General features: G+C 42.3%; 2 protein-coding genes across 3 annotated transcripts in view; both read right to left on the bottom strand.

Annotated features, from left to right (window-relative positions):
• The window catches only part of xkr6a (XK, Kell blood group complex subunit-related family, member 6a), a 109,350-nt gene that overhangs the window by 41,050 nt on the left and 40,319 nt on the right, over window positions 1-27,981 (bottom strand). The gene's annotated exons all lie outside the window — the stretch shown is intronic.
• Window positions 1-27,981, bottom strand: part of mgat5 (alpha-1,6-mannosylglycoprotein 6-beta-N-acetylglucosaminyltransferase) — a 77,468-nt gene that overhangs the window by 49,170 nt on the left and 317 nt on the right. The window contains exons 2-4 of one of the 2 annotated variants that reach the window (XM_052052630.1): window positions 18,701-19,150; window positions 9,779-9,943; window positions 881-957 (exon numbers count right to left, since the gene is read on the bottom strand). In XM_052052630.1, the coding sequence (XP_051908590.1) occupies window positions 881-957; window positions 9,779-9,943; window positions 18,701-18,941 (483 nt within the window). In that variant the 5' untranslated portion in view covers window positions 18,942-19,150. The remainder of the gene's footprint in view (window positions 1-880; window positions 958-9,778; window positions 9,944-18,700; window positions 19,151-27,981) is intronic. The other variant, XM_052052639.1, reaches the window with a different exon arrangement.

The following is a 27,981-nucleotide window of genomic DNA, read 5'->3' as shown; positions in this document are numbered from 1 at the left end:
GGTCACGATTTCTGAAGCTTGGGAGTACGTGTTCAAAAAGGTTAGTAAAAACAATATCAACAAAAACACATTTAAGTCAATGTAATTAATTAAAATTGAACACTTGCAACAGTGTCAAGCTGTCAGCAGGAAAGCTAACTGTACAGATTCGTTTTCACTCATGAAGCTGTCTTTGGAAAGCAGTCCGTCAGTTGTGGCGAGTCGACTGAGCACTTGCAAATCACAGGCGCTGGCTGAGTAGTCGTGTTCCCCAGCCGAGTCCCGTGGGTGAATGGCCATGACAGTTGGTTGTTAGCCACTCGCCGCACACGGTGGTGACTGATGTCAAAGGCTGTCGGAGGTCAGCGCATCTGCCATCACCTGGCTAACTAATGCTGACGTTTGAATGTAGCCCAATTGTGAGGCGACAGATGTGTCACAGACGTTGTGTCTCGCACACAGAATCCCAATGTGGGGGCAAAGTACTTAAAAACTGACTTGACTAAAAAGGTAATTATTGGAAGTACACATAGCATTTCAACTCATGCTACATTTGCTAACTGCAAGGATACTAACTGATGAGCAAAAGTGGTATCAATAAAAACATTCGTTATCTCAAGTTATTTTGGGAGAATACAGTCCACCGTCCCACATCAACTGGTGCAGCACATTTTGCCCACCCGCGTAGTCTGGTTCTGTGTGTGGTGTGCAAGACAAAGTATGCTTTGCATCCGAATGTCTTGAATTTCCCCTTTGAGTTCAACATTTGAAAGTGAAGGTGGAATGCAGTATGGTTTGCAAAATGAAGTCATCATTTCTACAGATATTTCACTTTTTATAATTCGTACAACAGTGATATTTACACGTCAATACCATTGTTTTGTGTGTGGACTTAATTTACCTTCAACTTGCCCTCACAGTGAGGAAATCCATCCAAGGAGGGCAGCTCACACTTCTCCTGGGCTCCATTAAGAAGATCTGATGAGAATAGAGATGGAAAGTGAGAGAAAATCAATAAGGTCAAGGGGATTGACTACAAGTCGTTTTATTTTCCAATGACCATCACATTTCAGGCCTGGACAAAGAACAAAAACCCAGTCGTGATACATTCTCAGTATCTGTGGTAGCTAATATGGCAGCTGGATGAACACTCATGGCTTAAAAGGAGGTTTTGATTCAAGAACATCTTTTTAATGACCATTAGAGGTGTGAATACAAAAAAATGGGTTCCCATGATTAACGTTAATGGAACCCAAAATTTGTTACCGTGGTTTCCCATTGGGTAATCTAACGGAAGCACTAAACTGTTTCTATTCATTTCTGAAAACCTCAGGCCTGTTATGAGCGACAATGGTTCTTTGCCCGACAGACAACTAGCATAGGCTCCAGAACGCCCGCGATTCTCTTGAGGAAAGTGAATCAGAAATGTATATTTAAATATACACAAACAGTAATCCCTCGTTTATCGCGGTTAATGGGGACCAAAACCACCCATGATAAACGAAAATCTGCGAGGTATTGTCCAATTAACAAACAGGTAAAAAAAATGCATATATAGTTTTTTTTTCCGCAAACGGTCCGCGAGAAGCTGCAAAACAACAGCGAGTCACATAGAGCAACATATACAGTACGGTACTCCAAGTATATGTAAAATAAAATAAAATAATTTAAAAAAGTTATATGTTTGAAAAAATCTGCGATGCACTGAACCCGCAAAGTAGTAAACAAACCACGAAGTAGCGAGGGATCACTGTATATATACTGTGTATATATATATATAAAACTTCTATGTATAACCAACTGAGCCATCCAGCCGCTTTGGTTCCCTGACCGGAAGAGGGAGAGAGAGACAGACAGACTCACACACACACATATATTATATATATATATATATTTATATATATATATATATATATACATATACATACATACATACATACACACACACACACACACACACACACACACACACACACACACGCACAATCGCACGCATATATTGGGAGGCCAGCCCCAATGAATGAAATGGTGAGCGAGGCAGTAACAGACCTGAAAGCTAAGATCATGGCACGAATGAAGGCTTGGCAATCTAGAAAACGATTACAATGGCTATGTGAAGTACCACGTGAAAGTCTCATGGAAAGTGTGAATGCAGCAACTGAGCGACCCCTACCGTAACAATCACGGAAACCAATAAGCTGATATACACTTCAGCATCAGTGATCCTTGAGATGCTTGGCTATAGGAGTAACCATGGGAGCCATGAGTTACCCACCATGGAAAAGACGGTTGGAGGCTAAGATCAAGTCGGTTCAGAAAGATGTGAGTCAACTGACGGATACCAGAGAGGTGTGATGAAAAGGCCGACACCTCCAAATGACCATACTCGAAGCACTCAAAACTGCCAAGCAAAGGCTCCAAGCCTTGTCCAATCGCCTAAAGAGGTACACGAAAGAGAATGAGGCCAGAAGAATAAACAGGCTGTTTGCAACACAACCTGTGAAAGTGTACGCTCAGTGGCAGGGTTCTAACAGCAGAGCAAACCCACCAAGACTGGAAACTGAAAGGTAATGGAAAGGCATATGCGAGAAGGATGTCGCACATAACAGCAGTGCACAATGGCTGGTGACTCAGAGAGGAGCACAGCAACCTCCCTGAACAGAACCCAGTTAACATAACAGTGGCAGACATACAGGAAAGAGTCTCAGATATGAAAAACTGGACAGCACAAGGGCTGGACATGGTCTACACACCTACTTGCTAAAGAAACTCACAGTACTCAATGAGAGCCTAGCAGCACAAGTGAACCAGTTGCTTAGGGATGGGACTCACTCAGGATGGTTAACCGAAGGGCGAACGATCCTGATCATGAAGGATCCCTCAAAGGGTGCAGTCCCATCCAACTATTGGCTAATAACCTTTCTCTTCACAACACGGAAGCTCATGTGAGGTATCATTGCGTCTAAGATAAGAAGACACAATACATGAGCGAAGCACGGAATGGCATTGGTAGAGCTACCAGAGGAGCCAAACATCAGCTCCTGGTTGACAGAACAGTCGCACAAGACTGAAGGTCCCGACAGACCAACCTGTGCACAGCCTGGATTTATTACAAGAAAGCCTATGACTCGATGCCACATACATGGATCACTGAATGCTTGTAGTTGTATAAGGTGAAGGATGTGGAAAACCACACTTGAAGCCAATGGCAAGCCACTTACCCAAGTGTCCATCAAATGTGGCATATACCAAGGTGATGCACTCTCCCCAATGCTGTTCTGCATGGGACTGAACCCCCTAAGCCAACTAATCGCTAAGACAGGCTATGGATACCGCCTCAGAAATGGAGCTACAATCAGTCACCTCCTCTACATGGATGACATAAAGCTGTATGCCAAGAGTGAAAGGGACATAGACTCCCTGATTCCCGTAAGGAAGGAGTCCGGAAACTAGTGAGTGTGAGAGCCACTGTCCAGGATGAAACATCCAAGCTCCATGAATACATCAAGGAGAAGGCTCCAACAGATGACGTACTCAGAGAATGTCTCAGACAATGTGGAACAGAGGATGAGGTTTTGGAAGAGGGACCATCATGGGAGGACAAGCCCCGACATGGGATGTACCACCAGACCATAACTGAAGTGGCTGATCTCAAGAAGTCCTATCAGTGGCTAGAGAGGGCTGGCCAGAAGGACAGCACAGAAGCACTCATCCTGGCTGCTCAGGAGCAGGCCCTGAGCACCAGAGCCATTGAGGCCCAGATATACCACACCACACCAGACAAGACCCTAGGTGTAGTAGGTTGTGCAAAGAGGCACCTGAGACGATTCAACACATAACTTAAGGGTGTAAGATGCTGGAAGTGAAAGCTTACAGGGAACGCCATAACCAGGTGGCTGGCAGAGTCTACCTAAACATCACCTAAACATTCCAGATCCAGACTGACAAAATGGTAATGGCGAACCAACAAGATATCGTAAACATAGATAAAGGGCAGAGGAAAGCCATTATAGTGGATGTAGCGGTCCCAAGTGATTTAAACATCAGAAAGAAGGAACACTAGAAACTACAGAAACACCAAGGGCTCAGAGAGGCGCTTGAGAGAGCCTGGAAGATAAAAGTGGCAGTCGTGCCTGTGGGGGTCGGAGCACTCGGGGCAGTGACCCCCAAACTGGATGAGTGGCTGCAACAGATCCCGGGAACAACATCAGACATCACAGTCCAGAAAAGCGCAGTGCTGGGAATAGCAAGGATACTGTGCAGAACCCTCAAGCTTCCTGGCCTCTGGTCGAGGACCTGAGCTGAATGTGGGACAGCACCACACGAGGGTTGCCGCGAGACGACAATTAAAAAAAAAATGTCATAAATACATAGTTGCCGTGAGACGAGAATTTTTTAAAATGTCATACATACATACATACAATCATCCATCCATACCTACCTACATCCATACAATGGATACAACTTTATTGTCAAATGTGCTTTATGTGTACATCCAGCACAGATGAAATTTCTTCCCTCTCAACATAAAACAAAAGAAAACACACACACACACACACACACACACACACACACACACACACACACACACACACACACACCTTCGTATGTGGTAACTATAATCTTCAGTTATTTTTCCCCAGTTTGCTCTATAACGGTAAAATGTATAGTGTTTGCCAATCATTATTTTTCTATTCGGTCATTTCTTTCATTTCTTATCATCCACTAATAACTGGCTTTGGATTCATAATTATTTTATGTAGAAGCCTACAGCACCCACAAGCACAGAACAAGATGATGCTATATGCTCCATCATTCAGCCAGTGAATCAAGGAATGTTAAAATTTCTCCTCACTTTAATCAAGCAGACGGGGCCACTGCTGCGAAGCAACTAAATATAGCTCCCTTCAGGTTCAAATATGGAGGAGGTGGTGGTGTCTTTGTTTAAATACTCCTTCACCTCTCCAAAGTGGATGGCTGATTGCTTATCATGCCCACCAACAAGCTTATTCAGAAAAAGCAAAAATGAGCTTGCTAACATTGAACAGGGTGTCATGAGAGCAGATAGGTGCAACAACAAATCAAGGTTGGAGCTAACGTAGAAAATTATACAAATGATAGAAGCAACAAAAACAAAGATAGCACTCGAAAGTCAAAAGAGAGGATGGGTGACTTCATGGGTACTGCGGAAGTCCAGAAAAAAAATACAAAAGACTGAAAACAGATGACATCATTCAAGTATATGAGGTAATCTAATATTTGACAAACTCAAATCGTATTGAGGACATCTGGTTTATATTAAATGTGGTTTGCTTTTTATTCTCCTGTATTCCTTGGACACTAAGCAGCTGCAGTACAGAAGTGAAACCTTCCCCTCAAATAACCTAAAGTGTCTGTGCTACGAGTTTGACAGCAGTCTTTTAGAAAGATGCTTCTTCAACCATCATCCAACCTAATATAAAATCAGTGAAAAATGCTCACTTGAGACGTTTCCCTAATACTCTCACAGTGCTAATTTTAAATGTGTATTGCAACAACAGCCAGTGAACCCTTTGCTTTTGATCCTGACGGAGAAGTTCAGCAGTTTAACGCAAATCTGGCTGCTTGACTGAAGGCATTACAGCAACAGTCATAAACTGCAAATGTTGTGAGGCACTTAGGGGTGGGAGCGGAAGGAAATGAGGACTCGGGAGCTCTGTTGCTGATCCTATCTAACTAGAATCATGAAGAGGCAATAGAATCTTATAGCACTAGAGACACTTGCTGCTACTTGAGACAAGCTGTGTCACCAAAAGGCATATTAAACACTGGTGTTTATGAAAACAGACCTGCTTCCCGGAATAGAGGGGAAAAAACTCAGTAAGGTCCTGGAGCAAAATAAGCCATGGTTTCCTTTTTTCTCTCTTTGCCATTGTTAGAACGTGTCCAAAATCCATCTGGATTTTTTTCTGCGAGAGCAATTTGATAATCAGATAAAGAGATCCACAAGATGGATTAAGGATTTTAAAACAAGAGTAGTTCAGGGACAAAATAAATCTTGCTACGGTCCACCCATTTCTCAGCTCTGACTCATGTTTCACTCATTTTCCACTTTGACGGCAAGCTGCAGAGATGTGACCAAAGTCGGGTTTGTGTCATGCGACTGAGGAACTGATTGTGGTGGGAATTTAAATTGGGGCGAGGAAGGTCAATGATGGACCCATTTTAAGTTGCATTAATCTTAGTGAGAAATGTTTCACTTCCTCTTGAGGGCCTGTACTGAGGAAACATGTATTTCCTGTAAATGGTGCAAGTGAAATGCAGTTTGACGTGAACATTCTGTGTCTTTTTAAAATTACCTTCCAAGGGTAGCTAAGCTTGGACTAAGAGATGCAACGTTATGAGTAGATGAGATGACGAAAAATTGAGTTTGATTTGATGTTATTGAGAACGTTGTTTAAATGTGTTTTGTGCAATCAAGTCGTTTGACATTGACATGCTGAGAGGAACATAAATGACTCAGAATATCAGTTCATTATAAAAAGCCGATATTACGCAGTCAGAAGTTCCCTTCAACATAACTGCAACATGCCTCTAGTGCTAACTCTGTCAAATATGAGCTGTTGTATCATTGTTCTAACAATTGAACTAGTCTTAATCTGTTCCAAAACTAAGTTTATTGTTCAAAATATGAACGAGATGAGAGTTCTGTTATGGTTGTAGTTGATGGAAGAGAGCCTCTTACACTCCTTATTTCATATTTTGCTTCAAACGCTGTTGTTGGTTTAAGACAGTGGATCTTTTATGCATGCTATGAAAAATGGATGATCAAAAATGAAGGATGTATTTTGTTCTTATTTCAATATTAAAATAGCATTTTTATCATCCATCTGGTTAGGAAGCATGTGGTCCTACAGTATGTGCCCCCCGCCCCCAGTAGCACAGATGAACAATTGTGACCCCTCCAACATGTAGAAACTATAACAGTACTCCTCACAATCTCAGTCATATCCTCTGTGCGACTAATTTGTACCCTGTTCAGTAGTGGGCTCAGACCAAACATTTAAATAAATTATGAAGTCACGGAACTGTGTACATATCTCGAACTAAAATACAGTAATCTGAAACTCTACTATTAATTTTCGAGTATGCAGGCGACTGATGGGCTTTATGGGAATGGGTTTGGGTTGGTGCTGACAGAAAGAATTTGTCAGCCATTTATTGGCACTGAGTGGTGTTGCTTTTTTTTGTATGTGTAGTTATTGTTATTGATCAGGACACTGGGAAAGTGAACAGGCTTTTCAGGACATAATGAAGACCACAAGCTATTATATAAGTCTAAGAAGGCCCTGTGAGAGCATTTTCCAGGCAGATCAAATTCTAAATAGTCCACTTGTGCTCCTAACGCTGTAGTTCAACAGCTGAAGCTTCTTCTGGGAATAGAAACAATCAGCACCCGCAGAAATAGCAACTTTATTGGTGTAGGACAGAGCTGTAAAAAATACAGCCTGCAAGCCAAAATCTTGCAAAAGCCATTTGGAACCCAAATACGGTCCATCGGGTTGATTTTGAAAAATGACAAAATACTGCAACGAACCTGCAGTTAGGGATGAAATTGATCAGAATTTATCGATTACTTACTGATCCAATTCTTTATCAGTTCTCTTATCGACTCTTCATTGGGTGATTGGAATGAAATGAAAAGTTTGCTTTACCTCTTGAATATCTTCAATACAACATATCCAGTGTGCACCTGTGATCTATAATCCATCCTTGATTAGGAAAGTAGGCTATTTCCTTTTAAAGTACATTAAGAAACAAAAGGCACTACAAAGTGTATTCAGCAGATTGAGTTTTTTTTTTAAATCAATAAAATTTAGCAGGGTTGTCAACAACATTCCTGGTGTGCAGTGTGTCAAATTTACAGGGCATTTATTTTCACTTTTCAGGGACTCTGTTGCAGTATTTGGATACCTTACAAGAATTGATAGAGCCACTTTAAACAAAGAGCTAGGGAACAGGTTTTAACCTAAAAAAAACATTCCTACCAGGACATTGGCTCGCTTTTATTCCATGAATTAGAGAGTTTTTTTTCTTTTTTTTAACTGGATAAGTTTAATCAATATGACACTTTGTGCCATGAACAATTGGGAATATTTACAATGCTTCTTTTGTATTTGACTTCAGTCTAAACTAATTCAGACATAAAACAAATATTGTTCTGTAAAACAACACATTTGACCTGATTTTACCCTTTGCACAATTATAGACACCTTAATTTATTTATTTATTTATTTTGAAACTGCTACTTCACGAGTGTTTAGGGAGCCTCCCCACAGGCACTTCTGAGAGATGTGAAATGTGAAGCAGCCTCGACAGCAGCGAGCGCATCCTCAGCCCACCGCGACAGCCAGTTCTCAACACTTGCAATTTATTTTCTCCTCCTCGCTCTTCAGTCGTGAACCCAATGATGGCTGAGAGCAAGGCACTTTAAGCGTCCATAATAAGATACAAAGACATTCTGCAAAACTTGGCACGATGCATCACCAGGCACGAGGCAGCTGGCACACCGAGGTCTTCGGCAAATTGTGTGCCAGATGTCAGTCATGCATGAGAATTTAACCCACAAATTAGTATTTTGTGCAGCCATTAGACCTATTTCATTAGCGCACATGAACCTTTTTTGTCCATGTTAGGTCTAGATTGTGGCTACGAATGGGGGAAAAAAAGTTGCGTGCAATATCTGGAGCTTGGTAGAGCTTAGTGGATCTATTCTCTTGAGCTGTTTTTCTTTACTTTTCAAATGACACACATCACTCTTGTCTTTTTGTAAAACAAGGTTTTTAGACGGTGACAGCTCTGACAAAGGCTGGAGTGACAATTGAATCAAGGTAAGAGATTTTTCCTCTTCACTGGAAAAAATAAAAACATTGACAAAAAGAAAATGAAAAACACACAATGAAAAAATTCAGAAAATCATGATGCCAGAATGTCCCTCACCTCACTGTCTCCATCCATGCCATTGCTTCTTTGCGCTTGATTATTTTTGTAATCATGTTTTTTAATACAGAGTAAAGTGAAACATCTAATTAGACACCTTTGGTAGTACAATAATTAAAAAAAAATCTTTGCAATAAAAGTGGGGAATATTGTTGCTGCCACCAAGCTTATTGCACACAAATGGAAAGCAAGAAAATGTCCTGGACAATTTTTGAAAACATAAGTTTAGTCTAAATCCTCTGATGTTCACTCAAATGTGAATATGTTCTGATATCCTTGGTACTCCATGAAAGCAAGTAAATTATCTTTGTGTTTGAAGCAAAAGAAGTCATGATTAAAGACCGGACCAATCAAACCTGCATGCAATAATTCCCGAATTTAAATGAGTGTTGGGGTCCAATTTAAAGGAAAAAAAAAGAAACCATAAATTGCAACACACATTTTGGACCACAAATGTACACCCCTCTGCATTTACACCACTCCATAAATCTGTTGGCCACAAAAAGGCGACACATTCCGCTTAGGAAGAAACTGATGGGATTAAGAAAGATGAAATCGCTGATGCAAAGTGGAAACACAATAAACGGTGTCCGGCTAAGGATAAGGTAAGTTAGTGTGAGCCTCAGCAGTTACATTAACAACAGTCATTTTACCACAAATTATGAATGTGTTCTTTAAAAACTAACTGAAAATCAATGTGCTCGATGAAAGGATCTTATTTCAATTGTTTTCCACAATGTTGGCTGGTAATATGCCAGTTGCGCATTCTACAAAGTGGGAATAGCGAAATAAACCTTGCTCATACTAATGTGAGACATACCTGCAACATTGACTTTTTCTGGATTGTTGGAGTTTGGTGTGGAGGTGCTGGAGCCATTGGTCAGATTACTTCCTGTGCCATTGTAGATGTTCTCAACTTTTGACTCGAGCTTGGTCAGCCTCAGCATGATGTTATCTAGCAGCACTGCAAGGGTCTTCTTTAAGTCTGGAAGAAACGACCATCAGTGCAGTCAACACTGGCATCTTTAATCACTCAAATAATAAATAGATACTAATAAATGTGCTTGGGATAATGATGAATTGAATGTTCATCTTTATTTTGACTTTGGCTTTGCTTGATCCCCCCCCAAAAAACAAAAACAGAATCAAACAAAAAAGAATAATTTCTCAAACGGCAGTGTTCATGGACATTCCTGGGTTCGTTAACGGTCGCAAAGATGTTCGCCAGCGGTTTTAAGATAGGATAAGAAAACCTTTATTTGTCTCACAGTGGAGAAATTCCCAATTTACAGCAGCAAAACTATGAAAGAAAGTAGAAGACAACAAGTAAATAAAGAAATCTTACTTCAATTTTAACTTATTTTAATGAATTTCATTTTTTAAAAGTAAGATTTTAACTGTCGCAAACAGTTTTGCTTGGTCACAATGAGATGATGTTCAAAATATTTTCCAAATTTCCTGTAGACCAGAAAAGCTGTTTGCAAAATCAATCTGATGTTTCGTCATCGTGGTTTACTGCCAGGTTGCAGAGCGCGCTCCACTTAAATTAATTTTGGAAAATTGTTTACTTTCCTTGTGCTGCCTGCACTGGGCTCCATTTTTGGAGCAATGTGGATAACAAAAGGCACATTTCAACAACGTTCCGAGTTTATGAACACTTTCAGTGAAGCAGCGTGCTCCAAGTGCATTTCCGAATGCACCCACGGTGAGGGAATAGAAATTTTGGGTGCGACGAGATCCAGGGTATGATGAGCTCCAGGGCATCTTCACTCCGAGCGGGCACTGCTTCCCACCGACATTTCAGAAACTCAAGACTGTAGTTCAAATGTGCCATTTGGTTATTCAGAGTGCACCAAAAATGCAGTGCCGATGCATGCGTGCTGTGCGTTCCTGTACCCTAGTGTGTCAGGCAGTCAAGCTGGAAAACAGTTGAAGCACAAGCCGCTGGTTGGTTTAGAACGTAGGATGAAGTTAAGGGCACAAATGAAAACCTGCGATAAAGTGAAGCCGCAATAACTGTACCGTGAAGTCGTGACGGAACACTGTATTGGCTGTAAAAGGATTTGCACATCATTGTACTTTACTCGTTACGCTTTGCACAATGTCCAATGTATTTCATTGAAATTGGAGTATGGAATACATGAGTTGCTGCTGAAGCTAGTCATATTTCTGTGCTTTTCCTCTGTCTGCTTTGACAGTAAATGTTCATGCAAATGATGCTCGATACAACAAAAGACAAGCTCATGTTTCACAATAATGGCATGCACAAAGGCTTTGTTTCCTCAGTGAATGCACCTGTTCTGTGACCTATGCTTCCATTTGTCTTTGCACACACTGTTGAGAGGTGAGCCGATGACCAATAGAAACCTAAGGACACATTTGTGCCTGGCTTATTAATTGTTTTTCTTGCGCTTAACAGTGGCAAAATGCCTGCTCAAGCCATGAACGAGGTCCCTTTGGCTTGAACAGTACTGTGACAAACTGGCATAGAGGGCCGTGAAAAAGTATTTGCCCCCTTCCTGATTTCTGTGTTCTTTGCATATTGATCACATGTACAAAGGTTTCACTTCATTAAGACAATTTTAATAATACACAGAGTCAACCCAAATGTAGTGTCTAAATGATAATTTCATTGAGCAAGGGGTGAACAATTCAAACCTGCCTGTCCTTATGCGAAAAAGTAATTGCCCTCTGAAACTACTAACAGCTTGTGACACTCTTGGCGCCAATAACGGAAATCAGACAGCAGGTAAGGTAATCGGGCAGCCCTCATCCCTGCTCCACAGCACATATATGTCCAGTCCGTTGTTCAACAGGCCAACAACATTTTAGACCACAGGTGTCAAACTCAAGGCCCGGGGGCCAGATCTGGCCCGCCAGATCATTTTATGTGGCCCGCAAAAGCAAATCAAACATGTCAAGTTCTACCTTGATTGCTAAAATCTGGACCAAAATTTCAATGTCTCATATGTAATAAATAAGAGAGATCAGCCTTATCTAGTCACCAAACCCCTCATTACAGCAACTTAAATACCCATTGAATCAACCATCTTAATTTTTTTAAAATGCTTTCACAGTCATAACGGCCCTTCAAGGAAAATGGTCACTTCAACGTGGCCCTCGGCAAAAATGAATTTGACACACCTGTTTTAGACAATCCTTCCCATGTGCTCCACTCCCAATTCGAGGTCCTAAACACAGGAAGGAGGTACAGGACTCTTCTCTGCAAATTAAAAACTCATTCATAGCGAAGGCTATCAGCTTAATTAACAAACAATTAGAGGGAGGCAGACAAACAAGGAAGGAGACATAAGGGCAGTGTGGGGTGTGCATATGCCTGTAATGTATTGTCCAATGTGTGCAGACAATATATTTTCCTGCACTGTATGTATTGTCCAATGTATGGGTGTGTAGTGTATGTGATCTGTATTTACTCAATGTAGAAGCACGGAGGGGAGGGCCTGTCCTCCGAGATAGGTCTCTCCCCTGGGAGACCAAATAAAAGACAAATTCTAATCCAATTCAAGCACGGCCACATTGAAGGGTGTTCTAGGATTTAAGGTTACGTCACAGCATCTCAATTATATTTAAAACCAGACTTTTGCCTGGCCACTCCAAGAACGCTTTTTTTGTTTGTTTGTTTTTTGAGACATTCATAGATGGACTTGCTGGTGTTTCAGATCATTGTCCTGCTGCATTATCCAAGAGCACTTGAGTTTGAGGGTGCAAACTGATGTTTGGATGTTCTCCTTTAGGATTTATATTTCCTTGGGTTGTCTCTGTGTGACATTAAAATTGGTTTGATAAACTGAAACCTTTGAGTGTGATATTTATGCAAAGAATACAGAAACCAATGAGTCAAGTCAAGTCAAGTCAACAGTATTTATAGAGCACTTTCAAATAGCCATCGCTGCATACAAAGTGCTGTACATGGAGCGATTTAACATATACAATAAACAGTAAGACGAATCAGTAATAAGTAATAAGTAATAAGGCGGTAGAAAGCACCAAGCAGTAAAATCAAGAGCAAATCTAAGTCATGCTGAGTCAAACGCCAAAGAATACAAGTGAGTTTTGAGGAGGGCTTTAAAGATGGGCAGCGAGGAGGCTTGCCGAATGTTCAGTGGGAGGTCATTCCAGAGAGATGGACCAGCAACAGAAAAGGCTCAATCCCCTCTGAGCCTCAGTTTAGTTCTTGGTACGTCTAGCAAAGACTGGTCCACAGACACAGACAGGGGTGTAGGGGCGTATGAGCTCAGAGAGCAAATTATCAGGGGGCAAATTATGTTTCACTGCACTGGAGGTCCGAGACATTCATTGTTTTATCTGTATAACCACCGTACCCGATAGCGAACCATACAACAGAACAAAGACAAGATAACCTTTCTACGCACAACAAGGATTAGATAGAGCAGCAATAAAGGCTTACAACATGCACAGCCACCATTTTGCCCTTTCGCAAAATCTCCTTCAATTATGATGTCAATTCTTTAGACTACACGTGCCAAAGCATCCAGGGCACAAGAGGCGCAGAACTGCTGCTGAGCAGCACAGAAAAAAAGGAAAGAAGGTCAGGTAACTCGCCCTATCCCGCAGAACACCATAAGCACTCATGTCAGGGTCAACAATAAAGAAGACTAGAGCGGGTGCTGTGAAAAAGGTGTGTACCGTACTTTTATTCCAATATATTTAATATAGTAAATTTAGATATTAATGTGGTGGTTTGGACACAGGAGTGTACATATGTGGTGCGCCTGAGCACCGAAAATGGAATGTTGGCCTCCAATTCAAGTCATTGCGCAGTCGCATTGGTCTGGCCAGCCTCGATTCAAAATTGCTACGGAGGTCCAACTACAAAATAAAAGCTCAGTAAGGTACTTATCTATTGATATCCATATACAGTATTTGATTTTTTTTGCTGCACACTGCAGTAGTTGTTTTAAAGGTCAACAGTGAAGTGAACTTCTTTTGAGTAATCCTTGGAGCTAAAACTATTTCAAGCATATTTTCCACCCAGGTTCATGGTTAGTCCCATAGCAAATGCGCTTAACGATGAAAATGCTTTAGTTCTGCCATCTCCAGCCAGTGACGTCATTTACAGAATGCTGAGTGTCAGTCAGCCATTGTACTACATCAGGGGTGCCCATTACGTCGACCGCAGTGATAAAGGACTGGTCCCAAGTTGATCCGAAGGGTTTGGGGAGGGGGGACATTTGTGTCTCTGTGCATGTTCGTAATATATTTTTTGTGTTAATGCACACTGCACCCTAATTATTCTATCAGTCTCACTTTCACAAAAGTTCTTAAAGAAGAAAATAAAATAAAGGTCATCTTTAACCTATGGTGACGCGTGACCTGCGTCACTGGAAGTTGGTGGCGGTCAGCAGTCTGCAATTGCAGATTGGAGTTGTTGCGCTATACCTTTTATCGTTCTCGTTATTCTCATTCAGAGTTTGTTTTGTCCAATTCACAGAGGGGACGGGCAAAGAATGGGAACCTGGAGAGAAGCATTTTTAAATGGTACGCGTGAGCTTCGGTCGTTAAAAGGCTGCCTCAGTGTCAGGCTATTGTTCATCATGGCGTGCGTGTGTACGTGCGTGCGCGGTAACGGGTCGATCCGAGAGGTTGGTTAATTGAAAAGAACATCTTCGGTCCAAAAAATCTGTACACCCATGTACTACATTGTTGATTGTCCCGTTAACTGGTCTTTGCCACTGTTATTGCGTTATTAGGAGAAATTCCTCTGCGCTTGGTGGCGATCCACTGTTCACATTCAGGCCAACAGTTGTGGCCCAAAGAAGAGAATAGGGCATGTAAATGGAGCACTCAAATGATCAGGATTCACTGTCAGGCTCCTATAGAACTTACCGATGAGAGATAGAATACATGCGGGACACCGGCCCTCAAGGACAGGACTTTGACACCCGTGTTGTAAAGCGAATGAACTCCTCGCCCATGTTGACGAGCACTCTTTGCTACGAGCACTGAGAAATCGGCTGTTTTCTCAACCGGATTTGCAAAAAAGGTCAATGAATAACTGGCTATTGTTTATAAAAAACATTCGATTCAATGTAGTATATGCATACATGAATGTAATCTTGTACAAAAACATTCAAACTATCTAAGTGCATGCATGGAAACCTCTGTAATGGTTTACAATGAACAATGCTGTCGATACAAGGTGCGGAGTGGCGGACAACACAACAGAAAGACCTTAGCTTTCTGTTGACAATTTGGGACACCAGCCCAATATGACGTGTGCTCTTAGTGCCAGCGGGAATACATGGAACACGTAGGTAATCCCATCATGCGCAATTTACAGCACAGCACAGCAATCGAATTGCAAACAATAACGCTAAGATAATAACCACAGGCAATACAGCTTATCGTTCTTCCAATCCCGATGGGTCTCATCTCCACTCCAAATCCGGCCATTCGGGCACAACATTTTCCGCATCCTGAGCATCTGGCTCGTACAGCTATGGTCCAATATACGTCTTTCCAGCAACCTCCTCTCCCTCCATCTCTTCAAACACATGGATTCCCTCAGATACTTTTGAAATGTCGCTTTCCGAATCGATTTCTGACTGGCTTTATACACTTTCCATAGTAATGTATTCTGTTTTAATCAGGGATGAGAGTGGCTAGTGATGAAAAAGGTGGAAGGGGGCGCGGCCGGGACGGGGTGGGGGCGGGGCCACTTACAAAAGTGGCACTCAACATGCTGAAGATGAAGCGTATTCAATTTACACACCATTTGAAACTTTAACAGAAAAAACTCCCAAGATAGTTCACTATTCTTTTAAGTGAAAATTTGTGCACATTTTGCTTGTGCATCCTGGTGAGCACCAACATGTAACTTCAAATTTGCTGCTCAAAATCAAAACTAAAAAAGGAAACACATTCCCTGCCATATTTAAGATTTTTTTCATGACTTGTATTCATAAAGTGTTGTGTAAATGTGATAAAAAAATGTTGATTCTTACCTCATACAGTGATAGTGAAGTCCCACACTGTTTACAATATATGGGTTATGAATGTATTTTATTATATAAAGTGGATGTCTATTTACAGTATATATACAACAATAGAGTTTCATGAGGTAGAATGCTTTACTTTCTCTTCATTTTAAGCTTTTTAGAAAGCGCTAAAAGCTTATTGGTCCTCTCCGTCTTTTTCCATTCTCTTTTTAGCCAACTCCTCTTGTTTTTATACATGCTCCAGGCTATCGAAAAGCGCTTGAGATCGAGTACCGCATTTTCACGACTATAAGGCGCCATTAAGTCTTAAATTTTCTCCAAAATGGACAGGACGCCTTATGATGCAGAGCGTCGTGTGTATGCGCTGAGTTCCAAAACCTGATTGACAGCCGACACGCTGTTTAAATAGAGAAAAGGCGGAAGTGACTGTGGACAGGCAACTTCGGTTTTGGTTTTTAAGAACCCACGAAAATAAATTCTACAAAGCGACACGCCTACGAAACTCAAGTTCAAACTTCAAGCCATCAGTTATGCTTTTGGCATGTGTGCCCATCTCACAGCAGCGGTGAAAAACCAAGTCAAGCAAATGAACTCTGAGCTTGCCGTTATTCCCGGAGGCTTGACTAAAGAACTCCAACCGCTGGACATCGGCATCAACCGGGCGTTCAAAGTAAAGTTGCGACCGGGCGTTCAAAGTAAAGTTGCGAACGTCATGGGAACAATGGATGCGATGGCATACACAACTTTACAAAGAGTGAGAGGCAGCGCTGGGCGAGTTACGCCACAATTTGCGAATGGATTGTGGCTGCTTGGACGAACGTGTCTGCTTGCACTGTTGTTCGAGTTTTTGGCAAGGCCTGCATCATTTCTGTGGAGCCACATGGCAATGAGAGTGACTCTGACGAGAGGGAACACAGTGTTTTTGATGGATTACCGGTACTTGCACAATTGTTCAATTCTGATACAGAGGATGAGGACTTTGATGGATTTCTGGGTGATGATTGATCGAAAAACGTGAGTACATTGTACGATGGCTAAATAAAATACAACGGAACTCAGTTTTGCTTCTGTTGCCTTTTTAAAAACATGTTTTTAGCTTGTATCTGTATGTCTTGGCATGCTACCGTATGGTTCAAGCTAACGTGTTTTTAGCGTGCGCGCATGCATGCCGTATGTTTAAGCTGGCGTATGTTATACCACTTTAAAACTGCGGCCAATAATACAGCGCGTTTTGTCTATGTGTAAAACACAGCACCCATTAATGAGACTGCGCCCAACCATACGGTGCGCCGAATGGTCGTGAAAATACGGTAGTTACTTTTCAGTAGAAATGTCTGTTTTGGGTGTTTCACCGAGGTTGCGTGACTCTGTAAAGCTTTCCATCCTCTCGATCCGTATAGAATGACATCATCACATACTGTACAGAGCTTTAATGGCGACATTGAGCTTTTTCACGAAATCCAACACAAGCACAGACAATGGTTCCTCTTTACTAGTTTCTACTGGGGACACCATCAGCTTTCTATCCAGCCAGTCCCATCGAAACGTTTCTCAGATCCGCATCTATCTGACGCACTTTAGCTTCGTCACGAGTCTCAATAACATTCGGCATTCGCGAGAAAGGGGTTTGGAAAGGCTAAAACGGATTGGTTGTGATTCTGTATTTACCGATATAGCGACCAATCACAAGAAGTAAGACATTGGTTTTAGCCCATATACGAAGTAACGACAAACTAACGCTTCAAGATACAAAATGGATGCTTGCAAACGTTACTTGTAACGAGCCCCAAATCTGCTGAAGACAAGTCCGGACCCTCCACCCACCCAGAATTTTTTTTACAGATGTGGAACAACATAAAATAGGTCAATTTTGACTGGAAAAAAAGCGGAATTCTGCCAAAAAGCGGAAAAATCTCATCCCTGTTTAATGTATTACTTTACCTGTGACAAAAATATTTCGTCTGGGATTTTCTAAAATTACTTCTCAGTAGACCTTTATGACCAAGGCTTTACAGAAAAAAAAGGTGAAAAAAAGCTAGTGATGGGCCCCCCAACACCGATGCATCAGCAAATGTGTCAAGCTCAGCGAGTGAAACACCGTGTCGGTCCGCATACATAAATGTCGATGATCAAAATTGACAATACAAATCAAGAAATTATCGGCTCTCGGTTGGAAGTTCTCATATTGCGCAACACTACATTGAACAGAATCTGTCTGGAACTGAGTTGGACCAAAGAGTAACCAACTATGAACAACAAATTAGCAGGTAAATTAACTGTCTGGAGCATAAATAATACAACAACCAAACTCTAAGCACACATGCCCTAAAAGCGGAAATGAATAAGTATGTAACCAGATGAATCAGGCAGGCTGGGGAACCAAGAAAATAGATTTGTAAATTAAATATACTTATTCGTATTGAGTTTTAATTTTGAGTTTTCAGGGCTGCATATTAATTTTTTTTTTTTCATCAATTTAGGTTTGCTAAAGGACTCTACTGTTCAGCCCATTTGGGAATACAGCCATTATTTTTAAACTTTAAATTGTGATGTGTAAGAAGTGATTTACCAATCAAGATACACATTTTAGGTGATATCAAGTTCTGGCTAAAACTATTTTTGGAAGAATATTGGAATTTAAATCGAAAACCCCAAAAGTACAATAACGAGTTCCACAGTTTTTTGGGAAAATATGTCAAGGAAAACGCTTGAATTTATATGCTTTTCATGGGTGACATTTTGGTTTTATGGACAGCACTCACCATAGGCAGTCACGGTGCCCACATAAGGCCCATCCATGACACTTTGGTTCTCCTCAGCTAGTGCCTTGATGTAACGCTTGCTGAGGTCCAGGATCTGTTGCCGGAGCACTGCGCTGTTCTCATGGCTGGCTCGCTGCTGGATGGTGAAGTGTAGAAGCATCATGCCCCAGATAAATCCAAAGCTGACCAGGAAAAAGCCGAGCTTTTGGGACGACAGCTTCCACAAGAAAGGTGTAGCCATGCTCACTAGACAGCGAGTGAGGTGTCTATGGTTAAAGTACAGGGCAGCTGCAACGGTCCAGGTGGAGATCAGGAGGGGCAGTAAGGCATGGCTGGCTGTCTGTGTGTGGGGCTATGATGTTTGTTGGACGCAGGTCCTCACTAATGTGATTTCCTTCTTTGCCCCATGTTGATGACAACGCAGCATCTCAGGCGCCAACCTTCTTCATTCTACAGCGGAAAAGACAAAGGGGGGGGCCAGGTTAGTTGATCTTTGGGATTGTCAATCAGTAATTAGAAATTGTGCGTAAAATGGATCCGGCTATTTCCAGAGGATAAAAAAAAAGAAGCCAATCACGAATGGCTAAAATCTGCGGATAATTGACACTCATAATTACCAATGCGGAAAAAAAAAGAAAACAAAACCCGCAAATAGGCAGGGGATTGGGTAAAAACCAAACATTAGTAAGCGGGGGATCTCCATTATCTTCTCCCCCTCCTCAATAATATCATGATGGGCATGCATGTGACAACCTGATTTGATAAGTTATACAAGAACAGCAACACCATGTGCAGCACCAGGATGACGTCACTCATCTTTCAAACTCATCTTTTTTTTAAAGAATCATCCGTCCATCCATCCATCGTCTACTCCAGGGGTGGCCAACCAGTCAGAGATGGAGCCAATTTTTTTTACTGTTACTGTACTGCAAAGAGACACACACACACACGCAAACATGCACTCGCGCACATATGCATGCATGCCACGATGAGCAACAGCCTGAGCGCCTGAACATAAATGAAACCTAAAGACACAAAAAGACAAATATTTTCTTTTTTTTCACATTTCCCACCGCTTGCAGTCAAATTGGGACCAGTCTGCTGGTTCTTGGTCGATTGCGATCGACGTATTGGGCTGTAATTCGCTGACTAGCTTAGCGCTTAGTGCTTAGCGCCGTTGTCTGCGCATGAGCGCAGTGATCTGACTGGTTGCCCTCTATGTCAATCAAGTAACAGGATTGGTGATGGGCTGACGTAGTACGTTCTGTGTCTTAAGCATGTTGTTTTCATGGCAGTGCCGTCGCTGAGCCGCTTTCTACAATTGTCATGTGAAAGCCCGGGAGCCGCATTGAACCAGCCAAAGAGCCGCATGCGGCTCGTGAGCCGCGGGTTGCTGACCCCTGGTCTACTCCGCTTATCCTCATGAGTGTAGCAGGCATGTTGGAGTCTATCCCAGCTGTTTTCGGGCAGTAGACGGGGGACACTCTGAACTCAATGCCAGCCAATCACAGGGCATACATAGACGAACAACCATTTGCTAATGTTGTCTGATAATGATCAGCTACCGATCGATCGGAGCATCCCTAATAGATGGATATCCATCCATCCATTTTCTTAACCGCTTTATCCTCACAAGACCCGCGGGGCGTGCTGGAGCCTATCCCAGCTGTCTTCGGGCAGTAGGCGGGGGACACCCTGAACCGGTTGGCAGCCAATCGCAGGGCACACAGAGACGAACAACCATCCGTGCTCACACTCACACCTTGGGAGAATTTCGAGTGTTTAATCAGCCTGCCGTGCAGGTTCTTGGAATGTGGGAGGAAACCGGAGTACCCGGAGAAAACCAAGCCCGGTGAGAACATGCAAACTCCACACAGGGAGGCCGGAGCTGGAACTGAACCCACCACCTCTGCAATGTGAGGTCGACGCGCCAACCACTGGACCACCTATCGATGGATAGAAAACCAAATTATTACTAGAGTGCCATTCATGGCTGTGACTGTGTGTGTACTTGCCTCACTGAATTAACCCAACTCAACTGTATGGAGAGCACTTTAAAACAATCACCACTCTATAAAAAGTGCTGTACTTTACAGACTCAGAAAAAATAAGTCGCACGACAACAAACGATAAAACAACCAATCAATAAGATAGCACAAATACTTAAAAACTAAAACTAAAATCAAGTCTCATGCTGAGTCACAAGCCGAAGAATAACAAAAGATATGTTTTAAGATGGGAGTGAGAGAGTTTGTCTAATGTTTTGTGGGAGGTCATTTGAAAGAAAGGGACCATCATCGGAAAAGCCTTGATCCCCTTTGCTTTATCCTCAGTACCTCTAATAGTGTCTGGGCTGCAGACCCGAGGCACCGGGCAGGTGTGTCGGGGCTAAGAGAGGTAAGCTAGGGTGAGGCATTCCAAAGATTTGAAAACAAATAATAGAATCTTAAACAGGAGCCAGGAATAGGATGCCGAGAGCAGAGACTCAGTCAGAATAGCAAAAAGCAATGTGAATAGAAATAAAGCCAAAGCAGCATCTCCACACACAGTGGTACACTATCCATATATTAATACTTCAAGGAAATAATCCTAAAATTACTAAAATATTTAATTAACACCGACATTCGAACAATGTACGCACACATACATTTTCTTAAATTAATCAAGCAGCCCCTCAACCTTTTCATGCCACACAGGTGCTGTTTGAGCATTATCGAACAAAATAATCTGGCAAAGCTTCAGATTGTGCTGCAGCCCTTGTCCCTCGCCACTGATATGAATCTATTAAGGCGAGCAGCGATTCGGGTTAGCCTCAGATCGTTAACTTTTGGCTCATAGCTTCCACTGGCAATGCGTGAGCATACTTCACTGGAGCAAACCAGCATAGCGATGCCGCATCTGCAATTGGCGTGTTGTCAAACATACAAAGCGACTATTATTTTTTTTGCGCAAATATGTGACCAGTATCTTTTGGGAAATACCCATAACAATCAGAATTACGGGCATCACGTGTTAGAATTTGGTGATTTCCCTCACAAAATATGGACAATCCGTGACAGTTGGCAGCTTTGTCATGATTATTCGTGAATGATTGGCATGCATGTTCACCTGCGGCAACCACCGTGGAGCTGAGAATCTCAAGGCATGAATGCGCACGTGAAAACAAAACTGGATCATGATAATGTCACAGGGATTTAGAGGACATAAAGACAGTGCAACATTGTTTAAACGATCAGGCATTTTTTTCCCCCAGGCGAGTCCTAATCAGATTGTTCTCTCTCACGCAATTGTCGGGGCCAGGCCAGATGGCTGAATGAGACAAAGGCCCAAGTCCATTTCCATGGCTGAGAAAACCATTTTGAAGCTGCTCACTTGATGCAGGCCAATCCAGCTCTGTTCTAAAATGAAAAACGAATAAGACCTGACTAAGGTCCCGTGAACTGAAATAGCACACGTTAAGAGCTTGTTGCAGAATAACACTGTGTAGAAGGTAAAAGTGCTCTCAATGCGGGTTCTGGCATTAATTATGCAGCAGCTATGAGTGAATATCTATTCTTCATCTCCATATAAATAGGCTGCCTGTCACAGAGGCTGATGTCTGTCTCACGAGAATTCGCAACACTTGCCTTGGGAGAAGTGTGTTCATATAACAGGCAACTGTTAATAATGAACTTAATGTCCGTCAAACAGTTAGAACTCTGCCGTTTCACGTTGCGGTCATAAACAGAATCAAAGAGAACACTTCAATGAATTAGATCCGGTGGATGTTTGACAACGGTTCAGAAATATGCTGTAACATTGTTGCCGCTGTCTACTGGGAAAAAAAGTCATAAAATACATGAAAAAGTGGCTAATCGATATCACCGGAGTGTTTTCGCTTGGTTTTACTAGATTGCAATGGAGACCAATGTGACTCGGCATCTTAATAAACTTTGTTTTATAGGTGACGCATGTCAATAAGTCATTAGCTCCTCCACAGGAACAGCCACTTCAGAGTGACACCCACAGTTTGACAGGCAATCCCAGCACAAGGCTCATTTGGGCTCCAACTACGTTTTTCTTCAATTCACCCAACACTGGACACTTGTCAAGATGTCAAGAAAGTCAGATGACATTTTTCACACTGACCAAAAGCGCCAAGTCGTAACCTTGTTTGCATGTCGCATGACAACTCTTTAAATGTAGGACTTCACAATACAAATGATGCCTTTATAAAATTGCTCGGAAAACAAAGAGTAAATAAACTAATGTTAGCGTTTGAGAGACCCCAGATTCCAAGTGAAGCAAAGAAGCATAGGCAAGAAATGGACGTAAAAACACATCTAAAACTCATAATTGGCTTAATTGGCATAATTGACTTTAGTCAAGTTAAAAATGATCTTTCCAATAATATGTTCTATGCACCCTCACTCGTCTAAACACAGCATTCTGATTAATACTGTGTTGGTGGAATATGAATTAATTAAGCAGCAATAGTCACCTGTTTTTAATCCATTTCAGGAGGAGGCCATTTTGCCACTTGCTGTCAACTGAAAATGACACTCAGTCGTTTAGGGCTCATGTAACGAAAAATCACAGCGCACTTGTTTTCTGAGTTGGGTCACGTGACATTTGCAGGCTGAGCTGTGATTGGTTATTATCCGAGTCCTGAGCAACTATGATGTCATAATACATGTCAGATTAAGGTGTTTAGACTAGGGGTGCAGCACAGTTTTATGACAAAGACCTCCTCTTCACATTTTTCAAGTGAACCAGTGTTGTGTGCTTTTAATGTTAAGTGCTATTGTGAAATAAAAGTGGAATCATCAGTAGAAACCATTCTCTGTCATAGCACAGGGGGAAAAAACAGGTTTTAAATGGGTTAATTTGACAAACACATATGATTCAGAAAGGGGATTTGAATCAAAATGTAAAAGAAAGTGGCGTGCCACTACTTCATCTTAGTCTGAAAAGGGCTATGAACCTGCTATGACCCTGTCACAAGTGGACGAGTACCAACACTAAATCAGGCAAGTTCCCTTGAGTCCTGATTTCTGATTGTGTTTATAAATTTAAATGAACAATCATCTAACACATCCAATGTGAAGTTAACTGCAATTTCATTTAAGCATGCTCCGTACTACAACCTCAGGTGTGCAGCACAAAGAAATGAACACAGATTCTGTCACACAAGGAGTGGAATTTGGACCCAGGAGCAGACAGGACACGGAAGTGAAAAAAACCTCAACTGAGTTTCAAGCACCAGTTCCTTCAAAGTTGAGTGGAGGTTTAGAGCTATAATACATCACATATAAAACAATCCTCTCTCTCTCAATACAATATTTTTTTATTTACCGGTATATAGCGCTTTCGCAACAGCCGCAGCTATTAACAAAGTGTTTTACAGATCAGTTAACATAAAATACAAAATACAGTAATATAACACAACAACATAAGACATGGACAGTCATGCAATCATAACAATATTCCAGCATACACCTTACTGTTTGAAGCAGTTATAAATGAAAGAGGAGAGAATCAAAGTGCCCTTTTACCAGGGCATCAGACTCCATCCTCAAAATGTGCATGTCTGCTACAATTTAAGTTTGAACGTAAACAAGAAGCGGGAGTACCCATTGACGAAAAAAAGAGATTGGTTCACTTCTCCTGTCTCATGTAAATCCGCTTCGATTCCAAGCGCCAACTCTTAGGTCCAAATACGCATCCGCACTCCACGCCGACGCTCCTCTCTCCTCATCCTCAACTTCAGCAGCCATCCACCCAACCGCAACAACCCAGACTGACCAACAGGGCCAACATCTCTGCTGAACAAAACGAGCCTTTGAAAATCCTGCCCATAACAGGCGCAAAAAACAAGCGCCTCGGGGCTGTCATGCAGCGACAGTCAAATAGTGCCGACATTCCTGTCAATCAAAATCAGTGCCGGTACACGCATGCTGCCGAGAAGGCACAGCCATCAAGCACAGATTCGTCTCCTTCGACAAATGTCGTGGCCAAAACGCTGAAAATAGTCCACAACGGGTCCACACTAAGGACAACAAACACCATATGACAAAACAAAAACAACAAAAAAGCAGAGCTCTGCTCTTGCAGACAGACGGCTGTCAATTATGGCGCCAACTTAATTTTGTACCTCCTGTGTAGAGGCCCTGGCAGTGATAACACTGAGGATGAAATACGTTTATTCAATGGTTCAGTTACTTAAATTGATGGTGCAGAAGCTCTGGTCCTCTGTGATTTTAAATGAGAGAAACCGGGTGCATTTCTGACTGAATGTGAGAGAATAAGAGCCTTTTAACCAAAGGAAAGCCAAGTGCTCCACATCCCTGCATGGATTCCATCAGCTCAGCCAAGTCCTCTGCCCCCCTCATTTCAAAATCTTCCTACCAATACTGCTCCTTCTGCCTCTGCAACCGAGCCCACGCGTACACACACACACACACACACACACACACACACACACACACTGCTATGATTTCTTGCCAGTGAGCCATGCCTCTGAAGCAAAGCTCCTTTACCCCAGGATTTATAATCCCAAAGGCTTCGGCAGCTGAAAGAGCACTTTGTAAAGCCAGGAGTGCTGGTGATGGCAGCTCACCTCTGGATGTTCATTACTCTCTGCATTAGTTTCCAGCTCGCAGTTTACAGCTTCTGCTAGGTCACGTTGAATGATAGCAGAATCCATTTAACCTATAAATGCTCGCGATAAAGTGTAGCATTTGCTCGGATGTTGTGTGTGTGTGTGTGTGTGTATATATATATATATATATATATATATATATATATATATATATATATATATATATATGCGGTATATAATATATATAAAATATTCATGAATGAATGAATATATATAATAATATATATCTAGCTATATCTACTGTATAACTAGTAGCCTGCTGTATGCTCGAAACGACTCCCGTCGGCGATTTGAGATGAGTTGCAAAATAAATAACTTTGTACCAGCCATTTTTGACCCTTTATCCTAATATTTGAGAAAAAAATCAATTCAACGAAAAAGTACCTGGGGATGAACGTCGGGACTCTTAAAACGCAGATGTGTCTTTGAGATTGTTCCTGTTACATCTGTAACGGAGTGATATATTGCGTTTATTAAATTATGACGGAAGTGACGCAACAGCGGCACGGTATGGCACCAGCTTCCCGCCGTAGTTCGGGCAGAGCTACCAGGGAAGTCACAGGGTAAGTCAGGTTTCATTGACGGTCCGGATTCATTTCTAGTTTAATTGCAATATTTCACTTTGTTTTCCCTTTTTCTACGGCGCTGTGTATTTAATTAGTTCCCGAATTTGTTCCGAGTCCACATTGCTTTTTGTGTCGACATTTCATTTAAGTTTTGTTGAATGAAAGTTTTTATCCATTGAGTTAACAGGTGGGTTTTTTTTTGTTGCGCAGTTATTTTCTAGACTGAAAAGCCCTGTGACTTCACCTATCTTGCCATACTGTGTTGCAGACAATAAAAAAAAGGAAAAGCCATATCCTAGTGTCTGGTATTCTTGAAGCGGCAGCGACGTGGAGCTCGAGACCATCATAGCTGTGACCCCCGTCACACATCGATCATACAATTCTACGAATTGTACCATCTCAGACACGACACTTCAAACTGCCACCTTCAGAAGTTCTCCGATGACTCTGCGATTGTTGGCCTCATTACAGAAGGGGACGATCGGGAGTACAGGGGACTGACAAAGGACTTTGTGGACTGGTGCCAGCAGAATCTCCTCCAGATCAACCCTAGGAAAACTAAGGAGTTGGTTGTGGATTTCTGCAGGAAAAAGTCCTCACCAGCACCGATGAACATCCAGGGTATGGACATAGAGAAGTACCTTGGTGTTCTTCTGAACGACAAACTGGACTGGTCTACAAACACGGACACCCTGATTAGGAAAGGACAGAGCCGACTCTTCCTACTCAGGAAACTGAGGTCTTTTGGGGTTCAGGGGTCACTCCTTAAGACGTTCTATAACTCGGTGGTGGCCTCGGCCATCCATTATGGCATTGTCTGCTGGTCAGGCAGCATCTCAGCCCGGGACAGAAAGAGACTGGAGTGAGTGGTCAGGAAGGCCAATTCTGTCCTGGGTTGCTCCCTTGACACTCTGGAGGAGGTGGGTAACAGAAGGATGCTAACTAAGCTAAAAGCTATGATGGCCAGTCCCTCCCAGCCCCTCCAGCCCGCCCTGACAGCACTTGGTAGCTCCTTCAGTCAGAGACTGTTACACCCGCGCTACAAGAAGGAGAGATACCGACGCTCATTCCTACCGACTGCTGTCAGGCTGCTGAATAAAAATAACAATAATAATAATAATTAAATGATGTGAAAGACAATTGTAAATAGAACTGCGATTGATCAATTTTGTGTTTATATTGCACTTAATTGAACGGTGTTTGTTGGGTTTTTTTCTTCTGTCTTGTTTCTACCTACATTCTTGCTGCTGGAGGCTGTAAATTTCCCCAGTGTGGGACGAATAAAGGATATCTTATCTTATCTGTCTTATCATGTTTGTCGACTGATGGGAGTTTCGTGGTTTGCTGTTCTTGCAGGTTCTCAAACACGTGGTAAGCCCGCACGCAAACCGGCAAAAAAATGAAATGCAAAGCCTGCCACAACGACGAGGGGCAGTTTCTGCTTTTCAAGGAATAGGCCCGTGTATAGCTCACCTGGCAGGTGACAGCAAATGCACAGAATTATGTGAACGTTATTTGCTGTTGTGAAGGGATATAAGTAACTACATAAATATTACAGGGAAGTATCGTCATGTGACCTTCATGAATCTAACACAAGAGGTCATCGAGGCAAAGAAAGCACTTTACAATGTGTCAGCAGGTTTGGGTACAGTATGGTACGAAAAACTATACGCCGACCCTGAAAAGCAACGACATGAGCCCAGCGATACAGTGTTCCCTGCGACAAGATCATCCTAAAATGCTACTGCGGGCGAATAATACAAGTACGCTACGTTAGCTAGTACACCTGCTGTATAAACACAATGAGACCCCTAGCGCGCGCCGCAAAACAAGAGCCAGACAGGCAGTGAATGCGAGCGGGTGGTGACGTTAGCTCGACGGGAGTAAACAGACCCTTTCGTTGTGCAGAGGCGTGCCAGGTCAGCTACAGTGTAGCCTTCTCGGACGACAGCAGCAAGGTCTGGGGCTGAAAGTGGCCTCGGTCGACCACCACTCACTCCATGACGAAACGAGAACCCCCGCAAGGACAAGTGAGCGAGCACAGAACAAGCAGATCGAGGAGTGTCACGAACTTA

Source organism: Hippocampus zosterae, chromosome 2 (genome assembly GCF_025434085.1).
Source record: "Hippocampus zosterae strain Florida chromosome 2, ASM2543408v3, whole genome shotgun sequence".
Taxonomy (NCBI): Eukaryota; Metazoa; Chordata; class Actinopteri; order Syngnathiformes; family Syngnathidae; genus Hippocampus; species Hippocampus zosterae.
This window is presented reverse-complemented; position numbering and strand designations above follow the sequence as displayed.